Below are 18,197 nucleotides of genomic sequence, written 5' to 3'. Positions count from 1 at the left end.
GGGGCGAGAGCGAGCAGAAAAAAAACGACTAAAAGAGGGACACGGGGGGGGCGTCCAGGGTCTTCCAGGGGCTCGATGCCAACAAGACCAACGATCAATGGTGGCACTACGATGGACATTGGAACAGCCACCGATTCAACCAGGCAATAGTCAGAAGAATTAAAATATTAATCAAATAAAAAAATAGAATAAATAATAGAAAAATAAATAAATGCTAGAATAAAAGTAATCGAAGGAATAAAAATACTCAGTGTAAAAATAAATAAATAAAAAGATTAATATCAAGGATCCACACCTGGAGACCAGACATGGGTGATTTTGATTAACATGAAAGATTTCTTACCGTATTCTCAGTATCCCATATACCCCCTAGTGCTGTACCTGCATGGAAATCTCCCATCTCCTCCAACCACATCCAAGGTCTGTCAATTAGTACTTCGTACCTGGTAACTTTGGAGTTAATACCCGACTTGACTCCCTCCTTTGTCAGGTTTGGGTCAGGCTTGGTCCGCCGGGGGTGAGTATATCCCGACATTCTGACATGGTGCCACGGCTGATATTGCCTCTTCGGTACCAATCCTGGACATAAACGAGGCGTTCGTGAGAATAAGAGTAAGAATGGAACCGAAGAGGGGGAACGAGAAAATGCCTCTGGAAATGCGGTGCAGAAACCATAGTTCGTGAGGGACCAAACGACGTGTCTACCGGCCCAAGGGCATATATCGGCAATAACCTCGGAGAGATTCGTGGTCAGGCAGTGCTTTTCTTCTGGGCTTGCTTCTGGGGTGGGAGAGGTCTGGACCGTCTTGACTCTATTATTATTATTCTGATCATGATTATAATTATTATAAGTATGGTTAATATGGATTTAGCGCCGTTATCCCTCTGACTACCACCCGTTCACAATCCTTCTGGTCTCTTGTTCCAGAGGGGAAAACCGGAGTATCGGGCGTTTCTCGCCTCTGTTTGGCCACTCGCATCTACTAAATCATCATTTCTGTTCCTGAAGCCCGCCGGGACTAACCGTACCGGGTTTGGCGTTTGCCTAAAATGGCACTTTTCGGCTGAGTTTACACCAACCAGACTGTGAGATGTGGGGGTGACAGTGGAGTCAGCACATTTTACTCCCTCAATCAGGCACACCAATCAGTCTGGACAGTCACCTCTTCGCTTGCCCCGACGATGGCCACAAAAAGTATGACCTCCAGGGATTGTCTCATGTCCGATCATTTAGTTGCCTTCGGTGGTCCCTAGACTGTCCTATGTTTGGTGGATGAGACTCGTACTTTGTATTAATAGAAAGATTAATAGGAAAAGAAAAAACATTTTCTCTGGTTGTATTCTGACTGGTGGTTCCGGTCTGGCTGGACCCAAATTTCAGGCCACGTCCTTCCACGGATCCAACGACACAATTGTATACTCTCTTTCCACGTCTTGGATCCTTTTCCTTTTATCCTTGCCGGTCCTCGGCAGGGGGTGTCGAAGGGGTTCCAAAACACCCACCGGAACAGAATTAAAAAAAAAAAAAAAAAAGGAAAAATGCAAAGTAAGATAATCAAATCAATGAACCAACCATGATTCAATCCTTTACACTCTGAATCATTATGCATCTCCCCAGCCGTTCGAACCCAACCTCGAGGATTGTTGATTACCGCGGAGATACGTACGGTAAGTGTACAGCATACGGCTGCCCACCACCCGCGGCAGAGATGGAGTGATCTGCGCTGGACCAAACACGTCCCGCCAAATAGGGGAGACTGGCCTGGTGCGATTTGGCACCTAAAAACAAACAAGCGTTTCTGAAAGGCTAAACAAGGGCCGTTGCGGAGCGTCTCTCCCGTTTATCATGTCCATCCCAACTTACAAGACGATGATCCTCTGGCTTCAGCCTTCTAGCCTTCTATTCCAGGGGCCAACCGCTTAACAGCCTAACAGGCCACTTTGATGGCCTCCATGTCAGGGCATCAGATGATGGGCAGTCAATAACTATTAACTACAGACGGAGAGAAACCATCTGAACCCTTCTGATCGCCGTCGTGTTGACTAGACTAAACGGTGTGGTAGTGGTTATGGAGAAGTCAAAATCAGTACCCAGCGATCGGCATCTTACTAGACCAGGCTCTGCTGTGCTGGCACCCTCCAACTGACCGCTCCTCAGCTTCAGTCGGAAGCGCGGAACACATCATCATCTCTCTGTCATTGGAATTGGGCCGCACGCATCACCGTAGATTTGTAAAATCAAAAATTTGATCTCCGAGAGGATCGTATATGCAGGTGCCTTGCAGAATCAAAGCACCCTGTAACGAGTACCTACAGGTAGGAAGTTTTACGAGACCACCTTCTGCCCTGTTCGACTGCGAAACAAACGTGGTCGACCCCAACTCGTGACCACCTACTTACTCCGTGGGGATCGAATCATTGAATCAATCATTGAATCATGGTGTGTGTCGATACTTGACATGTAACCACGGAGTATTGGAGATTTCTAATCAGATCTTCCTGCTGGTTTCGTGGATCCGAACCCTTGTGCGTGACATCATCTACACATGTCATCCCTGATTTGAACTATCTATAAATTGCAGTCTCGTTCCAGAGAGTGCTGTCTCCTGGGTTGCCAACCAACTCGCTTCAATGAAGATCGGAGCGTTGGATCCCTCCAGTTATTCCACACAACGAATACACGGTGCGATCAGTGCTCGGGAGGATCGCTCTCATACCCACGTGATCGGATCGCCTTCGCCTTCAAGAGACAAGAGACCTGGCTCGGCCTCTCGTGGATATTATTAGAATAGAATGGATTTGGGGGCGGTTTCTCGCAACTTCCATCGCCCACAGTGATATTTCTGGCGGCTTTGGGAGATCATCAGTCGCCCAGCTCCTGGTGGTCCAGGTCGACTGATCGGATTTCTTGGGGGATCAGGGGTTACTTTAGTTATCAACGGGACATCGGGATCTCTCACCAAGGAGTAACTATCTCCACTGGGACGGCGATGTCTCAAAACTACGGAGTCCTAAGATCATAATTGATAACTTATAACTTACAGGAGTACGTATACACACCAGCGTACTATGTATTTCCTGAACTTAATTCAAAGAAAAACATTCACCGGCTATATTCCCTAGTCCGTAAACAAAGTTCATGCCATATGCCTTCCAGGTTAATCCAACAACCCCACCCCTGAAATTGCTTCGCCCGAGATGGTCACTTCTGTAACACAATTTCTGCCATGTTCCTTGGAACCGCGAGATTAACTGGTGGCATGTCCCCGCGTGTCTTTCAATAGTCAATAACTCAATAGTTATGAGGTAGTTACACGGTTTGGCTCCGGAGATGTAACCTCGGGACTTTCATTGTTCCTGGGTCAGTGTTTACTACTCCGTACACAATCATAGTGATGACTGATAACTCGCTCGCTATGAATTCCACAAACGGAGACTGCCAACGGAGTAATTATCTCACGGCTGATGAGCGCTCAGCCTTGTAGCTACTGGGTCTGACTGGAAGTGGACTGTGGACAATGCCACTAGGGACTTATTTCCACGCGCGTTCCAACTTCCGAGTCAACAGCAAGACACTAATGCTACTAGTACCGAGTAGCTCATTTCCCATATCAGCGATTGACGTGTACACTGTACACTGCCTTGAGGTAGTCGTGGAGTTGTGGACTTGTCATTTTATGCGACTTCCTTTGTTTATCGGTCTGCCGTTTTAAAGTTTCGACGAACTGGTGTCTGTTGATAGATCGTTTGGAATGAATCTATTGAGATTCGAGATGAATTTCGCTGCTCTGTTGTTGTGGTATTGTAGGCTCTTTGACCCTTCGCTTTGGCACTCCCCCGAGTAGTAAAGGTCTAAATATATTTATCTCTACCGTTTGGCAGCACTGGCTGAACCATCTCATTGCTGTAGGCAAGATGAACTGATTAAGATAGCGAGGGCGGGGGTTATAGTGACATAGTGCTCTATCATGTTATGGACTGAAATGTCACATAGACAGTGACCAGTCAAATTGCCTGGTTGCCCATTCTCTTCACTTTCTCATCATCGTCCAGGCACTTTCCCGCGGCAACCATCACATCACCAAGAACAAGCAGTCCTCGCGACACCTATTTGGCGACTTCACAATGAGTATCTCACCTGTTCGAACTAGAGTTTAATATACTAATAGAATGGAACATGGGTATCAATCAGATCAATTAACTGACAAGTCTATCTGGAATGTGTGGAGGGGCTGGAATGCTGGATATACTCTGGAGTTGAGCACACGAGGGGACATGATGACTCAGCACATAACTCGATGCCAAGACCGGAGAAATTCGTCCACCGCCTTCCCGTGAATTTTTTTGAAAATCGTTATCGCAGAACCTGCGAGAGTCCAAATTTGCTAGGATCAACATATAATTGCAAAGATGGTGTCTTCAAGTGCAGTCACCACCAAGGTGACAACTGGATCTCCTTACCAGCTTGATCAGAACCAGGTATGTTCTCGCCCCTGCAATCGCCAGAGGAACCCACCCAATTCTATTTGCTGAGCTAACGATTATTTTCGATCTTCAGGTCTCCAGAGCCTCGTCTGCGCTTTTGCGACACATCAAGACGCAGCAGGTGGACAAGGAAAAGACGGCGACCAAGAAGACCCTCATTGGCGACAACGATGATGATTCTGACGCCGAGGATATCCCCCTCAACAACGAAGCGGTTTGGCTCGTCCTCACCACGAAAAAGCACGTTGTCGACAAGAACCGCCTGAAGCCGGGGAAAATCACCATTCCTCACTCTCTCAACGCCTCTCCCTCCCTCAGCGTCTGCCTGATCACGGCGGACCCGCAGCGCGCCGTCAAGAACATCGTTGCCGACGAATCTTTCCCTCAGCATCTGACCTCCCGCATCGACAAGGTGATCGGTTTCTCGAAATTGAAGTCTCGCTACCAGAGCTTTGAGAGCCGGCGACAGCTGTTCTCCGAGCATGATGTTTTCCTGGCCGATGACCGGATAATCATGCGTCTGGTCAAGACTCTTGGCAAGATTTTCTACAAGTCGAGCAAGCGCCCGATCCCCGTTCGCATCGCCGAGATCGAGAAGGTGGACGGCAAGAAGGTGAAGAAGGACCCGAAGCAGAGGTCTAAGCCCAATGCGGAGGACAGCGCTTTCGCGTCGCCCGCGATCGTTGCCAAGGAGATTGAGAAGGCGCTGAACTCGGCCGCCGTGCAGCTTGCCCCGGCCACTACTGCTGCCATCCGCGTCGGCTCCTCTAACTTCACTCCCCAGCAACTGTCCGAGAACGTCGAAGCCGTTGTGAAGGGCTTGACGGACAAGTTCATCACGAAGGGCTGGAAGAACATCAAGGCGCTCCACGTCAAGGGCGCGAACACCATGGCCATGCCGATCTGGCTCGCCAGTGAGCTCTGGGTGGAAGAGGGCGATGTGGTGGAGAAGACCGCCGATGACGACAAGGCCATTGAGGGCGCCAAGAACGACAAGAAGCGCAAGCAGATCGAAGCCGGAGAGGGAGAGAAGATCTCGGAGGGTGGCAAGAAGTCGAAGAAGCCCAAGGCCGTCGACGACGACGAAGCCGCCTCGTTGAGCGCACGGAAGGAGAAGCTCCAGAAGCAGAAGGCCAAGGCCCTGCAGGACGGTGAGGAGTCCGGTCGCAAAGCCGCCGCCACCCCAGCCAAAGCAGAGGCCGGGTCTACGAAGAAAAAGAGAAAGTCCACCTCATAAGAAATGTGCCTCCGGCGTTTTTTTAATGTAATGTGTTTTATCCATAGCAACTCTGGGTTCTGCGGCGGCGTACCGATATTGTCACATGTCTCGATTTTTTTTGAGTTTCATCATGTACTTAGAGATATAGGGCTTGTTTTCCAATACCCGCTTTTTTAAGACAGAAAAAAAGTTATGCTAGTTGATCATTCTAGTCCTATGTATGGAAAATCCGCCCTAGCTGTAGACTCGTACTAAGGAAAAGGGCATCGGAAGTTAAGTACAAGGTGGAAGGGAATGATCGTAACAGTTAGCCGAATGTGTCCGAGGATCGGCGGTGCTTGACGGGCCGACGATAGCCACCGCCCGCCAGAAACGCATCTCGTCACAACCTCGGCCAGTTCTTCCTCCGCCGTTCCCCTCCCCCTTCCCTGTTTGTACTCAGCGCTTTGAGCAGGTCCTCATAATTCGTTACGAAACTATACCACCATGATTCCTCTCGCAAGACAATCGGTTCTCCGGGCCGCGCGCTCGCAACTCAACCCTTCGCGGGCATTCAACCAGCCCACGGCCTCTGCTTACGCCCGCCTCCTCTCGACCCTGGCCCTCCTCGAACAGCGTGATGGCAAACTGCAGAACTCGTCGCTCTCCGCTATCGCTGCGGCGCAGAAGCTCGGTGGACCCGTCACTGCCTTCCTCGCTGGTAGCGGTGTGAAGGGTACCTCTGCTGTGGAGGCTGCTAAGATTAAGGGTCTGGATAAGGTGATGGCTGTGGATAATGATGCTTATGAGAAGGTGAGCAGACCTTTACGATGAGATTGCGACTGTTTGATTCATGTGGGAGTGGATTGCTGATAAGGTTCTGGGAATTTAGGGTCTGCCGGAGAACTACGCCCCTCTTCTGGTTGAGAACGTCAAGAAGGGCGAATTCACCCACGTCGTTGGCGCCCACTCTGCCTTCGGAAAGAGCCTTCTGCCCCGCGTTGCGGCTCTCCTCGACGTGCAGCAGGTTTCTGATATCACCGGAATTGAGAGTGAAGACAGTACGTATTGAACTTGAAATCCGATAGCGGAGGGAGCAGTGGCAATGAGTCAAAACACATACTGACAGTTGGGCAGCTTTCGTCCGCCCCATCTACGCCGGAAACGCCATCCTGACCGTCCAATCGTCGGACTCCATCAAGGTCATCACCGTGCGAGGCACCGCCTTCCAGGGCACCGAGACCGAGGGTGGCTCTGCCGAGATCGTCGAGGGCAGCGACCCCAAGGCCCCCGCCCAGACCGAGTGGGTGTCCGAGGAGCTCGCCAAGTCTGAGCGCCCCGACCTGGGCGTTGCGTCCCGCGTCGTCTCCGGCGGCCGTGGTCTGAAGTCGAAGGAGGAGTTCGACCGTGTCATCGTGCCCCTCGCCGACTCCCTGGGCGCCGCCATCGGTGCTTCCCGTGCCGCCGTCGACAGCGGCTTCGCCGACAACAGTCTGCAGGTCGGCCAGACCGGCAAGAACGTCGCTCCCCAGCTTTACCTATGCGCCGGTATCTCGGGTGCCATCCAGCATTTGGCTGGTATGAAGGACAGCAAGGTCATTGCTGCCATCAACAAGGACCCCGATGCTCCTATCTTCCAGGTCGCTGATGTCGGTCTGGTCGGTGACCTCTTCGAGAAGGTCCCTGAGATGACTGAGAAGCTTAAGTCGCAGGCTTAAGTTTTATTTGTTTCTCTTTTTCGTTTTTTTTTTTTTTTTTTTTTCTTGTATCATGATGGGGTTCTTTTTTCTGCTTGAGGTGATTTTGCGAAGTTGAGGTGAAATATACAGTATACCATACACTACCAGCGCTAGGACATTGGACTTAGACTTTGTTTTTTATTTTACTTCCTGATACATCAATTGTAGGATTGTGGGTAGCAACCATTTTGCTCAATGTCAATCTTCTAGAGAAGTGCTGCTGCATACTAGGGTGCTCACCAAATACATGCACCACGCCTTCGCACCAGGCTGAGACAACCACGTAGTCTTCCAACCATAACTCAAAACAACAGATAACTCTACTTACAAAGACCCAGTCTCGACCTACTCAATATCCTCCGTGATACACTGTAATCCTCCGGAGTACTCCGTCCATGCGGGGAATAAGAGCAGCAAAGCGGAAGTGTGGACACTGGACAGTCTAATCAACGAATCAATCGGGACTAGCGCGTCCAGGGCGCGTCCACACGCGTTCAATAATCAGTCCAAGGTAATCGCATCGTCCACAGCGACCAACTGATAGGAAGTGGGCAATCACTTTATTCGCCATACCTACGATGCACCATTCTTCCTAATGCCCGAATTCGAATACTGAATAAATTATACCAAACACGGACAACCAAAAATGCCAGCTTAAGCCTACATGGCGACATCACCACCACCATTCCCCTCGTCTTTTGATCCTGCCATTCACCTTCACTCCGACGTGCCCCCCAGCGACATTCTACCGGTCGAACCGCCGTCGGAATCCTTCTCGGACGAGCTCGAGGCGCTCGATCTCCAGCGATTGGAGAATACGCGCAATAAAGTCGTTATTCAGCATCGGGCGTGGAATTTGTCGGATGTGTTTCGGAGTGACGAGGACGTGAGACCTGGTATTTACTAGAGCTGTTGCGCTGGCAGGTAATAAGTCTGGATGGCTGATGGTTCAAGCAGAGACTCCAACAAGATCATACAAGCCTTCTCAGTTAAAGGAAGGCTGTGTAGCTTCTTTCCCGTCTTCACCCCCGACCGCAACCGCAACCGCCAAAATGCCGTTCATTTCCTCCCCCGTTGCGTTTCCCTCGAGTGCGGCGCCGTCGTCGCCTGATGCGCAGAAGAGGAAGAATGATGAACAGTCGCAGTCGCAAGCGGCGGAGCCGAAGAAGCAGAAGATTATGGGGGGGTTCTTGGATGAGGATGATGACGAGGATGATGACGATGATGCTATGGATGCGTTTCGGGATGCTCACTTCCGAAGCGAATTTGATACGCAGGAGGATTTGATGGGTCAGTCGTCGACTGAACAGCCAGACACCCAGGCCCAGGCCTCCCAACCTGCTCAGACGGAGCTAGCACATCTCCCAGAGGAACCAGTTGCGCCTACCGCCGAGATTTCGACCTTCACGTCTTCAATCCCAACTCGTCGAGTACCGTTGTCAATTCAGATCAAAACCTGCGCTGGGAAGACTCACAATGTCAGGATGAAGAAAGCTGCGGCGCCGGTTCCTTATCAGAGTCTTGCTGCCGGCCGCTCTACTACCGCCCCTGGTCGAGCCCAAAAGAGTTACTACGGTATCGACATTCACAAGCTCTTAGACGAGGCCGCCATAGAAGCCGAGCAATCCAAAGCGGCCAAGGCGCTGCCTCGCCCTACGGTGCAGCCGTCCATTGAACCTCACACGGCGAATGGAAAGAGCAAGAAATACGCGTCGTCGATGTGGACTGAGAAGTACCGGGCTCGCAAATTCACAGAGCTGATCGGAGATGAGCGTACGCACCGGTCGATCTTGCGCTGGCTGAAGGGGTGGGATCCGATTGTGTATCCGAACCTTGCACGGTCGAAGCCGAAGAAAACGCCGTTTGGCAACGATGAGGAGGAGCGTCCTCACAGAAAAGTGCTGTTGCTGTGTGGGCCCCCGGGCCTGGGAAAGACTACATTGGCACATGTATGTGCCCGTCAGGCCGGCTATGAGGCGCTGGAGATCAACGCCAGTGATGACCGGAGCAGAGATGTCGTGAAGGGGAGAATTCGGGATGCGCTTGGCACTGAGAACGTGAAGGGGATGAATGTCGACGTGGACGGGCAGAAAGTGAGGAAGATTGGACGGCCGGTGTGCGTTGTCGTGGATGAGGTAGACGGTGTGGTCACCGGATCTGGGGGTGGCGGAGAAGGTGGGTTCATGAAAGCGTTGATTGATCTGGTATACCTCGATCAGAAGAACTCGACGCGCTCGTCTGAGCAGAATGCGGGCGGCAAGAAAAGGAAGGGTGATAACTTTCGATTCCTTCGTCCACTCATTCTGGTGTGCAATGACCTGTACCACGCCAGTTTACGACCCCTGCGGCAGTCCTCTGTGGCCGAGATCATCCACGTTCGCCAAGCTCCGTTGGAGAACGTCGTCACCCGCATGAAATACATATTCACGAAAGAAGGCATTCCGGCGGACAATGATGGCGTGCGGAGACTCTGCGAAGCATCCTGGGGCCTCACGCGACGGAAACAAGCCAATGTCAAAAATACCGGAACGGCCGAGGGCGATATTCGCACCGTGCTCGTCGCGGCAGAGTGGGTGGCGCATAAGTTACGATCCGAGAACGCCTTGAAGTTGACCAGGAACTGGCTGGAGCAGAAAGTGCTCAACGACGACGCCGGAGGCGGTTCGTTCAAGGGATTGAACCGCGGAGGTGTGCGCGACATTGTCGACCGAGTCTTTATGGAAGGGGCTGGTTTTCCTCCACCCCCGGTTGGCTCTGACTCTTTTGAAGACCCGTATGATAGGACCAGCCGGGTTACTGTCGGTGTTGCTGATCTCAAGAAACGGCACGGCATCAGCAAGCTGCGGGAGATGGTCGATGCCAGCGGGGACCACGACCGGTGTGCCACCGATTGTTTCGCCACGTACCCTCTCCATTCCTTCCAAGACGACACCTTCCTCACCAAACCCAACACCGCCTACGACTGGCTCCACTTCCACGACACCATCTCCTCCAAAGTCTTCGGCACGCAGGAGTGGGAGCTAAGCGGGTATCTCAGCCAGTCGGTAGTAGCATTTCACCATCTCTTCTCGTCGTCGAAAGGAAAGCGTAGCTTGAAGCCCGATGAAGAAGAAGAGGAACACCCGTTCTACGGGCCCAGGGCTGAATATGCCGCCTATGAGGCCCAGAAGCAGAACAGCGCCACCATCACAGGCTTCCAGTCTTCTTTCTCCGCGCCCTTGACGAGACTCTTCCGCTCCACCGACAGCCTGGTCACGGACCTCATCCCGAACGTCGTCCGCATGCTGTCACCGGACGTCAAGCCGGTCGTTGTGCGTGGAAACGGAGACCAGCGCAGCGTAGCGAGCGTCCGCAAGGAGAGCGAGCGAGCTCTCGTGCAATCGGCAGTCCGCGTCATGGCCGGGCTAGGCGTAACCTTTGAGCGGGTGCGTGTGGAAGGAGAAGGCGGCACCCACGGGGGATGGGCCTATCGCATGGAACCGTACGTTGCCCAACCTTCCTCTCACATGAGAATAACATATACTAACCAATGATGACACCCCAGACCCCTCGACTCCCTCATAACATTCTCCAAAATGAACACCTCCTCCCAGACGAGCAGCGCATCCGCACCCGTCCGCTACGCCGTCCGCCAAGTCCTCGACCAAGAATACCGCAAAGAAACAGCCCGCAAACAAACCGAAGCCATCAGCGCCGCCACAACGGGCAAGAAGCCTGGCTACCCCGGTGAGGAGGGGCCGACGGCAAAGAAGAAGGCCCTCCGCGACGCCCCGGGCGTCAAGCGGGACTTCTTCGGCCGCATCGTGCGCGAGCCGACGCCGCAGCCGGATGAGTCTGGGAGGGACCCCGCGCAGGAGGAGGCGCTGAAGGCGGGGCGCAAGGTGTGGGTTACGTATCATGATGGGTTTTCGAATGCGGTGCGGAAGCCGATTTCGATGGCGGAGTTGTTGGGGGGGTTGTAGTTTTTTTATTCTCATTCTTATCTTTTGATGACTTATGTGGTGTATATATAGCTGTTCGTTTCATAGGGCTTAGCATAATGGTGTTGAATTTGATTAGGTGAAGCTATCAATCAGTATTCTGAGCACAGTATATCTTGAATAAACCATTACTTATAGCGAGTTAAACAATCTAAGTACAATCAAACCCACATCCATCAAAGCAACCAAACTCCACATTAAAACTCATATAAACCCTTCAAAAAAGCACACACACACAAAAAAAGATTCACAACCAGTATAACGCACCCAACCCATCACAATAGAAATCCGCCAAAGCAACCATCTACCGATAACTCATATAAGTAGCAATAGCCTCATTATGCAGCGCCTCCTTCTCGGTAGAGCGCATCGTGGACGGCGCGGACAGCGACGAATTGCCCTTGCTCTTGCTGCTGACGCTGCTGCTGCTGCTGCTGCGCGAGAACCAGTGCTTCTTGGACTTGGACTTGAGGTCGCTGTTGGGGCCTTTGAAGGAGAAGATGGAGCTGGCGTCTGAGGCGCCGCAGGAGGTGGGGTTGGAGTTGGAGTTCATGTTGGTGTCCATGTTGGTGTTGGAGAAGGAGGAGGACATGGTGGTTGGTTTGGTGGGTGGTTTGTTTGTTTGGATGGAGGATTGAACTGTGGTTTGTTGGTGTTTGGAGGGTTGATATTGTGTTGTGTAGATTGGAGGAGGTTATTATCTCAGAGATGAGGTCAAGTCTGTTGGATTGGATGGAGTTGGAGTGAGTTGGAATGGTTCTTTCAACAGCGACACAATGGGCCTTTATATATATATTTTTCTATCTATTAAACCATTGAACTGGCCAGGCCATGCTTGCTTGAAAATTATACTTCTACTCCGATCGCTCGGAGTAAATCACATAGATCCCGTCATAGATCGACAAGGGCCAAAAACTAACCCTAACAATTTAATCAAAAGACCCTCGGAATACGTGTCCATGAATAGCCAAGAAAAGCAAATACCCACAGGGCGCTGTTCTAGATCAACAATCTTACACAGCTTGAACCACCAGGTGGTCAACCAGCCCTACGTTGTGTGGTCACGCCTGGAGCGAAGTAAAGACATCATGGCGCTCGTGTTGACCCACTTCCGGAGTCTGTCAAAGTCTACATGTCAAGGGCGCGCCTTGACACGAGCGCTATGCCTCTTTTGAGTCAGACTTTACTCTAGCTGCGATCGTCTTCAGACTAGGATCTATTTCTGACTCGTGGCCGTCCGCACGGTGTACCGGTCAGTTTCTGGTGCGTGATCGGAGTCCGTATTGGGTAATTCTGTAGATTGGATCCATTGGTAGGAGGGTCAGGCCGTGACTCATTTGCCTGCTGCCTAGGTTTCCGTTTCTCAGGCAGGTGGACCATGTACACGAACCGTGTCAAGCAATGAACCTGAAAAGAGAAGAAAGCAAAGAGAGGCGATCCTCTCTACTCCGATCCATGCTCTACTCCGAGCTCCGTACTCCGAGATGTCGGTATGACGTCATTTAATCCGACGCACTTTATATAGATCGAGAAAACCCTGATCGGAGTGTGTCAACACCGAGACATTTGAGAATCGGAATGCAATTCAGCTGACTCTAGAAGGGTCTGTCGGATATGGTGAAATGTCTGCATGTTCAACGGTGTTGCCTCATGTCGAGGTGGTTCGATCCCATCGTGGCGGCCTCGTTATGAGTCGGAGGACCGAGCGTAACCGATCGATACCGGGATAAAAAAAAAATCGTCATATGAGTTGAGAGGCCACTTTCTGCATTCAATCTGTTGATAATAGACCTAGCCGGCTTGATCGCCGGATGTTTTTTTGGATCTTTTGATCCTTTCAATCTTCTGCAGATCCCCCCACTCAGATCATGAGTCCACCCGCGGGCAATAGGATATCATATCGCTGCCACTCTGGTTGAACTGACAAATGCAAAGGCTGTGCCTCTGAGGGAACCAGCTGGAACCTAAGGTAGTGGACAGACGAATTGCTTGAGCTCTGCAGGAACTAGGGTCCAACAGCTAGACCAGAACAATCCCAATCAACCAACCACGCGATTGGTAAGCAGCATATTAGTAAGGGGGTAGACAGGCATTCGTTTGATAGACTTAATTTGGCAGCCATAATATCAATGCTCTGTCAGACGCTGAATCCCCTCGATCCACCGCGGACGGAGAAGTGGAGGAAAATTCCGCACTCCATTTGAGAGTTAGACCAATGATAGAGCTTGATAAGGCTTGATAGACACAGAGTGGCCAGCGCCCATTTGTCATCATGCTAGATCGCGGGATTATCAGATGCCGACGATGCCGACTGAAGCAACCGATGGAAAGAGATGGAGGAGGAGCAGACAGACTATATAAGATGTTTATGGATCTGTCTGTCCCTCGCTCCTCCCATCCAATTCCACTTCTATCCTACAATCCTGTCTCTCTACCCTCTAAAAACACTACCAACAAAACTACATCATGTCTCTCAAGCCCATCACCCTCTACAGCCACGCCTCCGGCCCCAACCCCTGGAAGGTGGTCACCGTCCTAGAGGACCTCCAACTCCCCTACGAAACCAAGTACATCCCCTTCTCGGAAGTCAAGCAGGAGCCCTTCATCTCCATCAACCCCAACGGGCGGGTCCCCGCGATCGAGGACCCCAACACGGGCATCACCCTGTGGGAGTCCGGCGCCATCGTCGAGTACCTGGTCGAGACCTACGACAAGGACCACACCATCAGCTTTGCGTCCGGCACGCCCGAGTACTACCAGGCCAAGCAGTGGCTGCACTTCCAGATGTCCGGCCAGGGTCCCTACTTCGGCCAGTTCGTCTGGTTCTCGGTCTACCACCCCGAGAAGATCCAGAGTGCCCAGGACCGCTACTTGAACGAAATCCGTCGTGTGTCGGGCGTGCTTAACAGCGTTCTGAAGGATCGCGAGTGGCTTGTCGGGAACAAGTATAGCTTTGTTGATGCCGCCTTTGTGCCGTGGTATGGATTCGTGCCCAAGTTGACCGGCGATGCGATTGATTTGGACAAGGATTACCCTCATCTCAAGGCCTGGCTGGATCGACTCCATGCCCGGCCATCTGTGGCCAAGTCGATCAAGGAGCGCGCTGAAGCCACGGCCACTGTCCAACGGTAATCGTTGAGTGGTGGGTTATTATGGTCAATCCAAGGATCAGTTTCGAATGTCAAGAATAACTATAAAATATTATGAATCATCTTATATAGTATGAACGAATGAATAGATGACCCTGTAGTTGAATGTGAATCTTCTAAATGTTTTCTGTAACTTCTCAATTCCAGCAACTGTTTGTTGTATATGGAGAGAGACTGTATGTGGCGATCTAGTCCCAAACAAGACTAGTGCAGTTACAAGTCTTGGCGCGAGTTTTCCGTGTCGCGACTGGAGCGAGTTGAGCTCAGCGTCTGATTTCCATCCTCACTCATCTCATCTCCATCCTTCTCTCCCCCGTCGGGTGGTCTTGCCTTCCTCTTCTCCACTGCTTTTACCTTCTTTCTCTCTTTTGGAACTCTTTCTTGTATTTGATTGTCGATCCAGAGTACCTGCGGCCTGGTTATCGTTCTTCCCCGTCTGCTGAGGCCGGACAAAAGACCCTTGTTGGTTCCCCGTCGCTTGCGATCTCGATCGATATCCCCACACCTCCCTTCCCCATCACCACCCTCTCAAGATGGAAGACAGCCCTGCGATCTCCAGCGGCGCTGCCGATGACCTGCACAATATGACGACCGGTCAGGATGCCCCCGGCGATGTGGTGAACGCCTCCGGTAGGTTTTTTCTTCCCTTACACCCTCCCCTTCCCCTAAGAGGATCCGGGATATGCCAACATCCGCAATCATCATGACCAGAATCGCAATCGCGCCAAGAGTCTCCTGCGAAACATAATGAGTCTGCTACGGGCACTGATAATCCGCTAGATGCCCCGGCTTCCCCCAAGCCGCAGAATGCGGAGGGGGACGCGGAAGATGAGGAGATGGGCGGTACGGAGACGGAGGCGAAGAAAGAAGGCGAAGACGGCGCCGAAACCCCCGGACAGGCCGGTGCAGAGGGCGCTGCGGAGGAACAGCCCGCACAGAAGACATCCGTCGAATCGTCGGCACGCGATCATCTCGTGTCGCAAACCCATGCCATCATCCTCCCCAGCTACTCCACCTGGTTTGACATGCACGCCATCCACCCCATCGAGAGAAAGGCTCTCGCAGAGTTCTTCAACGGCCGGAATCGAAGCAAGACCCCCGCCGTCTACAAAGACTACCGTGATTTCATGATCAACACATACCGATTGAACCCCATCGAGTACCTGACCGTCACCGCTTGCCGTCGCAACCTCGCCGGTGATGTCTGCGCTATCATGCGTGTCCACTCCTTCCTGGAGCAGTGGGGTCTAATTAACTACCAAGTGAGTTCTTCCGATGGGAAAGCTGGGCCGTTCTCATGCTGACTTGTTCAAGGTGGATCCTCAAACTCGTCCCTCCAACATCGGTCCCCCTTTTACCGGGCACTTCCGCGTCGTGGCCGACACTCCGCGCGGCCTGCAGCCCTTCCAGCCGGGCCCCAACCACTTCGTCAAACCTGGAAAGCCTCTTTCCGCGACCGACCGGGCAGCGTCCGCCACACCCGCACCCAAGGCCGATCTCAACCTCGAAATCCGCCGCAATATCTACGATGACAAGGGCAAGGAGATCACCCCCGCCACAGAGGAGAAGGAGAACCAAACGAATGGAGACGGTGCGGCCGCCAACGGCAACGGGGAGTCGGCGTCGAAGACCCTGGAAGAGAAAGACCCTCGAAAGAAGTCCCACTGTTTCTCCTGCGGGATCGACTGCACCCGCCTGCGATTCCACTACGCCAAATCGGCCCCGGCCAACGTCAACCCCAGTGCTCCGGACTCGAAGTACGATCTTTGCCCGAACTGCTTCCTGCAAGGCAGGATGCCCTCCAGCCACAGTGCCTCCGACTTCGTCAAGCTGGAGGACAGCGCGCACACTATCACCGCCGATAAGGATGCTCCGTGGTCGGATGGGGAGCTGGTGCTGCTCCTAGAAGGCCTGGAGAACTTTGACGACAACTGGGATCAAATTGCCAGCCACGTGGGCACCCGGACCAAGGAGGAATGTGTGATGAAGTTCCTGCAGCTCGAGATCGAAGACAAGTATGTCGAGGACGGCCCCGAGATGCGCGCATCGTCTGGACGGGACCCCATCAGCCAGGCGGAGAACCCCGTCCTGTCTGTGGTCGCTTTCCTGGCGCAGATGGCCGAGCCGGCCGTTGCGGCCGCGGCTGCGGGCCGCTCCGTCGACGAGATCCGGAAGGAGCTGCGCAAGCAGCTCGAGAAGGGCCCTGCCGCGGACAAGCCCCAGGACAAGGGCAAGGAGAAGGAGGGGTCGACCGTGAAGACGGAGGACTCCATGGACGTCGACACCACCACCCGTGACGATGGCGCCACCGAAGTGGCAGAGGTCCCCAGAACCGACAAAGAGGGCAAGCCGTCTCTCCCTACCGTGGCCCTGGCCGCGTCAGCCGCTCGCGCGGGCGCCCTGGCCTCGCACGAAGAGCGCGAGATGACCCGCTTGGTCGGAGCGGCCGTCAACGTCACGCTCCAGAAATTCGAGATCAAGCTGCAGCAGTTCAACGAGATGGAAGAGATCATCGAAGCCGAGCGCCGGGAGCTCGAACTCGCGCGCCAGCAACTCTTCCTGGACCGCGTGGCGTTCAAGAAGCGCGTCAAGGACGTCCAGGAAACCCTGCAGGCTGCCAGCCTCAAGGGTCCCGGCGAGGAGGCGAACAACATGATCGCCGACGCCGCGAACGCCGCCATGGGCAGCCGTGTTAACTTCCAGCCTGCCGAAGGCCGCGCCGGTGTGCAGCCGCCCAGCGCCGAGGGAGGCGCCGACTACAAGACGCTGGAGTTGTAAGGAGATTTCGACCGGCGATCTTCAACCATCGAAAGAACAAACAAATAATAAAAGAGCAAAAAGTGTCAAAAAAATATGAAATTCATGACCAGATTGGGTAGGTAGGCTAGGAGGGCGGGTCGCGAGGGTTCATTACAGTTCAGCTCAGTTCATTCTTATAATATCCATATGTATTGTACATTATGCTCGGTGGATTGATCAGGTGCGAGACATTTTTCTCGTTCATCTGATAGGGGCAAGCAGTGACAGGAGGAAGGGTAGGGAGTGAACACTACTGGTGGGCATGGAAGAGCTGATGGATGTGATTATCTGTTGTTGTTTTCTTTTTCCTATTCCTTTCCTTAGGTGATTTGCAGATTTTACTCAGCTAGGAAAAGGCGTAAATTGTTTTGGGAGTTTAGAGTTAGTTTAGTTATATTATGGTCTGCAATTGTCATTACTCTATCTTCTAGGTTTAGTACTTTTAGTATTTCATATTCGAGTTGGAATGTCTGCCGTTTATTAACTAGATGAGTGGAAACCCAGTAGTTGATATTTACAATACAAGTGTTTCTGAGTCTTTCCCTTCATAATAGTTAATTTCATAAGATATAAGAACAGTAAGTAGATGAGTAAGTAGACGAATACCCGCATAATCATCAACTGGCCTAGACTACTACATATAGTACACACATATATACATACAATACAATCCATCACGTAAACTCAATCATTCATCCTCCCAGCCCAAAGGACTCATAGGACGAGAAAACAAAGCCTTATCAGCTTTTTCATCCTCTTCATCATCATCATCTATATCTCCCAAGGATGATCTCCTCTTGCGGGCGCTGGGTAGGTCGTCGTCTTCTGAGCTGGACGTGTGTTCGTT

The 18,197-nt window shown here is 52.2% G+C and overlaps 6 protein-coding genes across 6 annotated transcripts; 5 read left to right on the top strand and 1 right to left on the bottom strand.

Annotated features, from left to right (window-relative positions):
* Positions 1-4,381: 4,381 nt before the first annotated feature.
* Positions 4,382-5,906, top strand: P168DRAFT_326766 (uncharacterized protein). The gene is made up of 2 exons (XM_024841162.1): positions 4,382-4,479; positions 4,559-5,906. Exons 1-2 carry the CDS (start codon positions 4,411-4,413, stop codon positions 5,720-5,722), a joined length of 1,233 nt encoding a protein of 410 aa, XP_024693617.1. The 5' UTR covers positions 4,382-4,410; the 3' UTR covers positions 5,723-5,906.
* Positions 5,907-6,190: 284 nt separating this feature from the next.
* Positions 6,191-7,401, top strand: P168DRAFT_235571 (electron transfer flavoprotein subunit alpha/FixB family protein; the record flags this gene model as incomplete). The annotated part of the gene is made up of 3 exons (XM_024833478.1): positions 6,191-6,496; positions 6,576-6,744; positions 6,821-7,401. The coding sequence occupies 3 exons, from the start codon at positions 6,191-6,193 to the stop codon at positions 7,399-7,401; spliced, it is 1,056 nt and encodes a 351-aa protein (XP_024693616.1).
* A 568-nt stretch (positions 7,402-7,969) lies between these two features.
* Positions 7,970-11,487, top strand: P168DRAFT_252059 (putative sister chromatid cohesion factor (Chl12)). Its single transcript, XM_024834299.1, has 3 exons — positions 7,970-8,318; positions 8,380-10,903; positions 10,967-11,487. The coding sequence occupies exons 1-3, from the start codon at positions 8,087-8,089 to the stop codon at positions 11,382-11,384; spliced, it is 3,174 nt and encodes a 1,057-aa protein (XP_024693615.1). The 5' UTR covers positions 7,970-8,086; the 3' UTR covers positions 11,385-11,487.
* Positions 11,488-11,516: 29 nt separating this feature from the next.
* P168DRAFT_289848 (uncharacterized protein) lies at positions 11,517-12,064 on the bottom strand. The gene has a single exon (XM_024837089.1). It carries the CDS (start codon positions 11,992-11,994, stop codon positions 11,707-11,709), a length of 288 nt encoding a protein of 95 aa, XP_024693614.1. The 5' UTR covers positions 11,995-12,064; the 3' UTR covers positions 11,517-11,706.
* Positions 12,065-13,868: 1,804 nt separating this feature from the next.
* P168DRAFT_318057 (glutathione S-transferase family protein) lies at positions 13,869-14,534 on the top strand (the record flags this gene model as incomplete). Its single annotated transcript, XM_024840170.1, has 1 exon — positions 13,869-14,534. The coding sequence occupies one exon, from the start codon at positions 13,869-13,871 to the stop codon at positions 14,532-14,534; it is 666 nt and encodes a 221-aa protein (XP_024693613.1).
* Positions 14,535-14,840: 306 nt separating this feature from the next.
* rscE (putative RSC complex subunit (RSC8)) lies at positions 14,841-17,769 on the top strand. The gene is made up of 3 exons (XM_024839398.1): positions 14,841-15,181; positions 15,263-15,813; positions 15,866-17,769. Exons 1-3 carry the CDS (start codon positions 15,085-15,087, stop codon positions 17,327-17,329), a joined length of 2,112 nt encoding a protein of 703 aa, XP_024693612.1. The 5' UTR covers positions 14,841-15,084; the 3' UTR covers positions 17,330-17,769.
* Positions 17,770-18,197: the final 428 nt, after the last annotated feature.

The sequence above is a fragment of the Aspergillus campestris genome (genome assembly GCF_002847485.1).
Source record: "Aspergillus campestris IBT 28561 chromosome Unknown P168scaffold_5, whole genome shotgun sequence".
NCBI lineage: Eukaryota > Fungi > Ascomycota > Eurotiomycetes > Eurotiales > Aspergillaceae > Aspergillus > Aspergillus campestris.
Note: the sequence above shows the minus strand (reverse complement) of the source record. Positions and strands in the feature narration are given on the sequence as shown.

Excerpts from the sequence above, each read along its gene's own strand:
- P168DRAFT_326766 (XM_024841162.1), top strand. The coding sequence starts at position 4,411 with ATGGTGTCTTCAAGTGCAGTCACCACCAAGGTGACAACTGGATCTCCT. Across the intron at positions 4,480-4,558 it reads ACCAGCTTGATCAGAACCAG|GTCTCCAGAGCCTCGTCTGC; the intron begins GTATGTTCTCGC and ends TTCGATCTTCAG.
- P168DRAFT_252059 (XM_024834299.1), top strand. The coding sequence starts at position 8,087 with ATGGCGACATCACCACCACCATTCCCCTCGTCTTTTGATCCTGCCATT. Across the intron at positions 8,319-8,379 it reads TGACGAGGACGTGAGACCTG|AGACTCCAACAAGATCATAC; the intron begins GTATTTACTAGA and ends TGGTTCAAGCAG. Across the intron at positions 10,904-10,966 it reads TGGGCCTATCGCATGGAACC|ACCCCTCGACTCCCTCATAA; the intron begins GTACGTTGCCCA and ends ATGACACCCCAG.
- P168DRAFT_289848 (XM_024837089.1), bottom strand. The coding sequence starts at position 11,994 with ATGTCCTCCTCCTTCTCCAACACCAACATGGACACCAACATGAACTCC.
- rscE (XM_024839398.1), top strand. The coding sequence starts at position 15,085 with ATGGAAGACAGCCCTGCGATCTCCAGCGGCGCTGCCGATGACCTGCAC. Across the intron at positions 15,182-15,262 it reads CGATGTGGTGAACGCCTCCG|AATCGCAATCGCGCCAAGAG; the intron begins GTAGGTTTTTTC and ends CATCATGACCAG. Across the intron at positions 15,814-15,865 it reads GGGGTCTAATTAACTACCAA|GTGGATCCTCAAACTCGTCC; the intron begins GTGAGTTCTTCC and ends GACTTGTTCAAG.